Source organism: Coffea eugenioides, chromosome 2, assembly GCF_003713205.1.
Source record: "Coffea eugenioides isolate CCC68of chromosome 2, Ceug_1.0, whole genome shotgun sequence".
Classification (NCBI taxonomy): Eukaryota; Viridiplantae; Streptophyta; class Magnoliopsida; order Gentianales; family Rubiaceae; genus Coffea; species Coffea eugenioides.
The window spans coordinates 72,014,609-72,023,069 of NC_040036.1; the positions used below are offsets into that span (position 1 = coordinate 72,014,609).

The 8,461-nt window shown below is 33.7% G+C and overlaps 1 protein-coding gene and 2 non-coding genes across 3 annotated transcripts; 1 reads left to right on the forward strand and 2 right to left on the reverse strand.

Annotated features, from left to right (window-relative positions):
* The first annotated feature begins 2,724 nt into the window (after positions 1–2,724).
* Positions 2,725–4,289, forward strand: LOC113762452 (protein FANTASTIC FOUR 1). The gene has a single exon (XM_027305907.1). It carries the CDS (start codon positions 2,810–2,812, stop codon positions 3,740–3,742), a length of 933 nt encoding a protein of 310 aa, XP_027161708.1. The 5' UTR covers positions 2,725–2,809; the 3' UTR covers positions 3,743–4,289.
* A 3,829-nt stretch (positions 4,290–8,118) lies between these two features.
* Positions 8,119–8,200, reverse strand: TRNAS-UGA. Its single transcript has one exon. It is a non-coding gene; the product is annotated as a tRNA-Ser (tRNA).
* Positions 8,201–8,329: 129 nt separating this feature from the next.
* On the reverse strand, positions 8,330–8,411 carry TRNAS-UGA. The gene has a single exon. It is a non-coding gene; the product is annotated as a tRNA-Ser (tRNA).
* Between the last annotated feature and the right edge of the window lie 50 nt (positions 8,412–8,461).

The following is an 8,461-nucleotide window of genomic DNA, read 5'->3' on the forward strand; positions in this document are numbered from 1 at the left end:
TACACCGTTTCTGAGCTCCTCAAGATTGACCACTAAATGAAACTATGGGTAGTTGGGGATCTATCTAGAAAAACAAAAGATTTTGAAATCCTATTTAGATTAAGATTTTTTTTCTCAGAAAAATTTTTCACTGCTTAATAAACACATTTTTTAAATATCATTTTATTTTTTAAATAACCATTTTATCTCACATGCATCATATCTAAACGAATTGGACAGGGAATTATTTGCCCAAATTTATTTGCTTATATCACCATTACAATTTCCAATATACCTTTTTATCTTTTCAATTACCTTTTCATCTCGCATACATCACATCACAAAAAGTATTACAATAATTATTCCAAATAATATTTCAAATAATCTCCTATCCAAACACAGATATTATTTTCCAAAAAAATTTCATAATCATCAGTCCAAACATACTCATAATTATAATTAACAAGGGGATGAAAACTACTTCACTAAAGTGTAAATATGTAAGATGAGATAATAAATTTCATGCCCCCAGATTGTCTATAAAAATCTAACAATGTCAGTTGTGTTATTTAGCAATACGTTTTTAGAATAAGCAACATCAGTTGTGTTATTTTAACAAGGGTTTTTCCTACGGACACCCGTTAATACACCCAGTATTCGCCTAACCAATCATATATATACACATACTAATAATTATTATCCTCCCTTACATTTATATACTTTCCCTATTTAATCTTGCCTAAACTCCCTTATATTTATTTACTTTCCCTAATTATCCTTATATTTTTAAAAATATAACACTTGAAATATATTTTAACGGACACCCATTAGACAGACCGTTTTAGCAATACTGTTATAGAATTTTCTTAAAATTGATTCTCTTTTCAAAATAAGGTTTTCACCAACAATATATCATTAAGAGAGCAACCAAATCAAGTCGCGCTCCTTATAGCTGAGCAATGCTTCACCTGTAAACAATAGGTCATGGATTAAGTAATCAAGGGAGGTAAGTAAGGAACACGATCCTCTTTTTTTTTTATAAAAAATATATATATAAATAAATAAATAAATAAGAAGTAAAATATATAGTAGCTAAAATGAGGAACAAACATGAAAGATAGTTACTTTTTTTTTTCTTTATTCTTTATCATCATTCATTTCCCTGAATTGCTGAATCCGTTTTGATCCAAGTCTTATTCCATCAAACTGCCACGCGCTTTTGCACAATAGACGACTTAGACGGTGAGTTCACAAGCCATGATGTTAGAGCTGCCTCGCATTTTGACCAACTACTCCTCTACCCGGATTCATGATGTTCCAATTTGCAAATTAATTAATAGTAGCACACAAAAAATGACCAAGCCAAAATCATTCAAATTTTGTGTCAAAATATATTAAGAAAATACATTAGAGTCACCAACTCAAATTTTATTTACATCTCAAAGTAATGACATTAAATTATTTGCTTCAAATTCATGTATGTTTAAAAGAGTATATATATATAAGATTATATGTAAATCCTCACGCGTAGTTTTGAACTCAGGATTTCTAAATATTTGAGTTTTATGTTCGACATAAATTAATAAGTATCATTTTATTTTTTTCAGCGAGCTATGAAAAATCTATTATCATTGATAGGAAAATATAATGAATGCCCGTATCAGAAAAGATTTCACAAATTTGATTGAATCACATCCCTATCGTCTCAGAAGAATCACCAAAAAAAAAAAAAGGAAAATACAAGAAAATAAATCTTATCCTCAAAAAATACTTACTAATAGCAAAATAGGCCCTTCTATTATACTACTAGTATATGGAGATCTTTTTTTTTTTTTTTTCAACACAAGAGGTATTCGAGTCAATCTTTACAGGCCCCAACTAATCTTCAGTGCGATCCGGGAGAGGAGGAGGTAGATATTTGAGCACACCAAAAGGGCCAAAGAAGGCACACAAAAACAGAAAAGATGAGGATGGGATGGAAGCGTGGAAGAGGAAAGGCCGATCCAAGTCTGAAAGCCAAACTCCCAGAGTCTAATCCCATCTTCTACGTGGGACCCGGAAGCCGATTCCTCTCCTCATCATCCAGCTCATTCCTATATGTCTCGCTGGCACTCTTCCCACCATACCCAGAACTCCCCCCTCCCCCCCAACAAAACAACCCTCCCCAAAACCTGCCCTTCTGCCCCATTCCACCGTTACATTTACACCACAACACCGAGCTAATCTTGGATTACAGCTTGGGATTACTGAAACACCAAGTAAATAATATAGATAATTGGTTAAAATTAGGTAAATAAACAAGATGCTGATTCTCGGTCTAGATTGTGTCACATCAGTTCAGCTGAATTTCAGTCGTCCAATCTAAATTTAAAAGATAAAAAATTTCATTCTTTTATCTTGATTTTATAATTCAAGTTGAACTGTTACCAACTCAGCATGATCTCGGCCGTTCAACGTTCTCTCTAAAAGATTGATTTGTTAAGCCACGTATGCTCAAATTACTTCAAAATCTTAAACTAATCAGTGCCTGAATGTCATTTAATATCTCCAAACAAAATACCACTTTCTTTTTCTTTAGAGATTTCAATGCCTCATCCCATGACATCCCAACCGCCTGCCCAACTCTCTCTCTCTCTCTCACTTCCCCTATCTTTGGTGTGAGGACGTTATTAATACCCTCATCCTCTTCTTGCTCTCCCCCTTCTATATTGCTGCCACTATATATATAGCTGGCCACCATTTTTTTTCTTTCTTTATGATTTCATTTAACCAAATCTTCCCTACCTAAAACTACCCATCAATTGCACTAGATAGTATACTACCTTTTATAATGATTACCTTTTGCAAGAAAAGTGTACACAACTTCTTAGGCTCTTCAAACACCAATGACAATGGAACAGTAGACCTACCATCCTTCTTGCACCACCACCACCAAAATACTACCTCCGACGGCCAGCAACCGCCTGATGCCATCGAGAAAACACCACATTTCTCCAATCTTTTTGGTACTAGTACAACTTTGGCAACAAGAACCAAGAGGGATCCTGGTGGAATGGGTTTTGTTGGAGGGAGTGTAGATGGATTGATGTCTTGTACAGAGAGTCTAGGATTCGAGAGCTCAGATGAGAGAAGGGTTGATGATCAAATTGAGAATTTAGATGTCATTGAGGAGTTGTGTTCGAGAAGAGAATCAATGGCTGGATCAAGATGGAAAAGAGAACATGTAAAAAGAGAGGCAAGGCAGTTTCCACCGCCATTATCTTCCTTGAATCAAGATGGTAAGCCAACTTTCTTCCTTCGCCCCGTGAGGAAAGACGGCAAGTTAGAGCTTCAAGAAGTGAAAATAGGCCGGCAGGAGATTTTGCGTGCTTCTCGGGAAGATGGAAGGCTTAGACTACATCTCATCAAGAATGAAGATGAAGATTTTGAAGAAGAAGAAGAAGAAGAGGAGGAGGAGGAGGAGGAAGAGGAGGAGGAGGTGGAGGAAAGAGCAGTACAAGAAGAAGAAAACATGCAAAAATTTCAAGAAAATGTTCAAGAAATGGAGGAAGGACAGATTGGGGAAGAGGAAGTGAAAGAGATGGTGGAAGAAAGGGCTGAAGGGTGGCAAATTCCGGCGAACCAAGGTGGTGGTGGGGAGGGTTTTCTAAGATGTCATGAGCAAGTGAGCCACCATCAAAACCACCACCACCACCACCATGGACGCCATGGCCACCATCATGACTTGAATGTCTGGAGGCAACATTGTCTGACAATCAGGTGAAGAAATGCAGTGAGAATGTGGACCACATCAAAAATGGAAAAAAAAAAAAAAGAAAAAGAAGAAGAAGACAAGCCATGCATGTCCAAATCTGTTCAGAAATCAGAACTTCAGACTCTATTTTCTGCTAAGTTCTATCAGAAATTCAGAAGAATCAGAACCCAAAAAGAAGAATGTTTGGTGACATGCATTTTGGTCTTGGAGCCCAAGTCATGTATTGATTGGGGTGTTGTGCAGTTCCACTCTCTGATTGAGGTCTGGGAAATGATAGCAATGGCCTAATCAATCACAGATTTCAGTGCGTGTTTGTGAGTGTGAGAGAAAGGGATTTATATTTATTTAGTTTTTCCCAAGAATAAAAAAAGAACGAAATAGATTACCAAAAAAAAAAAAAAAAGAATGAAATAGAAAATTTTTTTTAAAAAAAAATAAATCAATATCATGGTCCTAGTAATCAGTGTAGTTGTCTTCCTGTAATTCCTATATTTAGAAATTCCATGAGTTACACAGCTTAGGCAAAATAACATGCAACTTGAAGCCTTCTCTTTCAGTCTTTCTTTCCTTCTCAGCCTGGCTGCTGGATTAAACCAATTAAAACTACAACTAAGCTACCTTAGATAATGGATAACTATTAGTAGTATTATTGCAATTCTAGATATCAAATTGATCAATGAAGGTTACATCAAAGTTTCAAGAAGTACGTGTATATATATATATATATATATATATGGTGTATCAACTACTAATGCATTCCTTAATTATTGATGACAGATGGAGTTTAATTTAATAATTTCCCTCACAAGATGTATAGAACATTCCTTTCTTTTCTCTTTGTTGGTTGTAATGCATGGAATGGTTTTCGCTTTGCAATAAAATAACAGTAGTAGCTGTTAATGTGTCCATTACAGATTTGCACAAAAAATGCCAAACTTTCCCTTGTCAAGTTCACATACAATTTGTACCTTAAAAAATTGAAGTAAATTTGGCAGTTTCAATAGAAGTTGCTGTGGGAATGAATATTGGATTATGGCAATACATATCACTTTCCTACAATAATATGAGTTCCAATCACCCAAATGCAGCTAGTTGAATATGGGATTACTAAGCATCTTAAGAAGCAATCATCGATTAATCATCAGACCTGCAAAGACCTACTCAACCGCATAAAGAAATAGTACAGCATGAACGGGTGCAGTTGCCCAAGACCATATAGGTTTTTTAACATGTGTATTCATCCTTTTTTTTGTTTTTCTTTTGGGGGGGGGTGGGGGGGGGTGGGGGAGACGCTAGCTTAATACTGTAGAACTCAAATTTAGAGTTTTAATAATAATTAGTACGTGCAGGGTTATAAAATTGAAGGATAAAATAAACGCTCATATGTGGGAGGGAAGAAAATAAATAATTCATACTATTATTGAAATCTCAAACAATGAAAAACATAATACCACAATAAAACTTTACAGATGAAAATAGCAAAAAAAATGCGAGGGGCGTTTAAAAAAAATGTAATAGTTAGCAAAAAAAAAAAAAAAAAATAGCAAAAAAAAAATGACTTGTATAAGAAATTATCAAATAAAACACAAGCTTCCAAATAACGCAACTTCTAAATTCTGACTCCAATAAAACTAGTAAATAAGTAAATAAATAAAACTTGTAGATTGGATCTATTTTGCCAACAAATGCGAGGGGCGTTTAACAAAAATGTCATCATATACTTGTCTAGTGATGTATTAGACAATTAGTAGTTTTTTCCTTTTTCAAGTTTTCTGAAACTCAACTTTGCCTTAGAACATTAATTAAAGCTAAAAATAAGAGTAATAGTTAGACTTATTTGATGCATGATTAACATTCATCGACTCCTCATCCCCTTTTCTTGAAACTTGAAGGTTAGTCCTTTTTATTGTTTTGGGTAGCCTACGTCGTAGAGCATGGATATATAAACATCAACTTTTGCATTTTCAATGTAGGTTTAGACATCTACTTTGTAATACTAGTGTGTTTTAATTTGTTGAAACAAACAGTTTGTCTTTTCAATAGGCATATGATTGAGTTATTTTGCTACGTACGGTGTATTAACTTTGAACTGGCTGCCCAAAAAAAAAAAAACTTTGAAATTGGTGCTTGAGCTTCTTGTTAGAAGAACAGCTGTATCATTCTGATTGAATTGTTAAAGAAGGAAATTAAAAAACTCAATTTGGGTTGTACTCATTAGCCGTCATTTGACTTGTACAGCTACAAATCATTGAGCCTTGTAGGGAAATAACAGACATCCAAAAGGGACTGAATGAGACATCTTAATTAAATGATAAAAGTCGACAATAAAGAATGCTCCAAATAATGATAAAGGAAGAAAGGAATTTTTTTCCCTGTTTTTTTAACGTAAAGGGATGTGACGTTAGTATAATTTTATTGAGCAGTCAAATATACTTTTTTTTTTTAAAAAAAATAATCAAATGAAAGAATGATTAGGAATATACTCTTACCATCAAATATACTCTTACCTAGGCATGGCCATGGTTCCATTTGGAACCGGGATCCAGATCATTTGGAATCGAACTAGAACCGGAACCAAAACCATGAAACCAGAACTGTGGTAGAATCTTGGATAAAGGTTCCGGTTCTGGTTCTCTAAAAAATAGAACCAGAATCAGAACCGTCGGTTCCAGAACCGTTAAAAATAATTAAAAATAATTAATATAAGTAGTGAGATAATTCAAAAAAAAAAATTAGTTGTGTTTAATAGGTTTTAAGAAAGTTTAAATTTTATGGACTTTCTATATATTTTATTAATTATTTAATTCTTTCTATTTATCTAATATCTATCATTATAATTTGTAAGTATTAAATTATTACTTACAATTTTTTTTTGCTTATTTGCTATCAAATGACAAGTTTTGATGGTAGTAGCTCATCTTCAAAATCAAGCAATTTTTTTGCAATATTTCTTCAAATGGAATCTTCAACATTGATGATTGTCCAACTCAAGAAAGTCAACACATGACAACCATTTGATAGTGTAATGTATTTTTTAATTTGACAATGTAATGTACTTTTCATAAAATTTATATTATCTATTTATTACTTCTTACTTTGTAGAATAATAATAAAATTAAAATATGATCTTTATTTTGTATTTATTTTTTTACATTTTATTTGAAAATTTAAATATATTATTATATTCGTATTAAAATTGGTAAGGATAAGGAATTAAATAAAATTGTATATAACCATACGGAACCGGAAATCAAAACCAAAATCATAAGGAACCAAAATCAAAACTATGCAGTTTTGGTTCTGGTTCTGGTTCTACCTCTTTGAAGACCAGAACCGTTGGTTCTGGAACCGTGGCCATGCCTACTCTTACCAATTATCATCGAAGGTAAGGATTGAGTTGGACGGTAAGGGAGGAGGAATTATAAGTAGAAGATCTTGTGTTCAACTCTTCCCATTTTAAGAAAAAAAAAAAACTCTTACCATCAAATGTAAGAATAATTAGGAATATCCTATTAAAAGATCTAGGATACGCTAGCTTGCACTCTGTGTTCTTTTTTTAAGTGCAGTATTGCACATTCTCTGGATTCTTTTAAATGTAGATGTAGAGGTTCAAACACCCAATTCATTGAATAAGGGGGATTTTAAATCCTTTCTTGGTAGCCAATTTATCAAAAGCAATTTGATTTTTTTGCAACCTTCATTATCATGGTCAAGGGAGATTCTTTTGAATGTAGATGTAAGGGTTTAAACACCCAACCTATTGTTCAAGAGCGATTTTTAATCCTTTTTGGTGGCCAACTTATCTAGAGCAATTTGGTTTGTTTGTAACCCTTTTTGGTGGCCAACTTATCTAGAGCAATTTGGTTTGTTTGTAACCTTCATTAACACGGTCTTTATAGGTAGTTCATGCACATCCTGTGCAGTAGATAAGATTTATATACCCACACATATATATACATGTTAAAATTCGAAGATAAAGTTGTTAACCGAACCACGTAATCATGATCCTGTAATTGGGTGAATTTGTGGCTAATAAGAATAGAGCTAGACCAAGTCATTGTTCAATTTCTACTCTTTTTTTGTTCCTAGATAGGAAATTTTAAACTCAAGATATCTTATTTATAATTCCTCTCACTATATCGTCCCAACATAACCCTTCTCTTGTTTGATCTCTACTTGATTATTTAGTTCTTAGCTTTAAAATTTTTCAACCAGTCAGATTTATTTAGTTATTGAGATATATAGCATATTTAATTCTCAGTTGTTTGGGGCAAAAAATGGGAATGGTAAATAATTTTTAATTCAAGAAAAGAAATGGGAATTGCTTGGTTTTAATGAAGGAAATGTCAGCTGCTGATAAAAATTGGAAAGGGGAAAACGCAAAGCGTCGACAGCAGGGTTCGAACCTGCGCGGGCGAAGCCCAACAGATTTCAAGTCTGTCTCCTTAACCACTCGGACATATCGACTTTGTTGATAAACAAATGATGGAAATGTTAACTGCTGATAAAAATTGGAAAGGGCATATCGACTTTGTTGATTGGCAAATGATTGAAATGTAAATTGCTGATAAAAATTGGAAAGGGAAAAACATAAAGCGTCGACAGCAGGGTTCGAACCTGCGCGGGCGAAGCCCAACAGATTTCAAGTCTGTCTCCTTAACCACTCGGACATATCGACTTTGTTGCTTCTGCGATCAACTATACAGTTATGTGTAGATATTGACTTTA

Coding starts and splice junctions, on each gene's coding strand:
- LOC113762452 (XM_027305907.1), top strand. CDS start 2,810: ATGATTACCTTTTGCAAGAAAAGTGTACACAACTTCTTAGGCTCTTCA.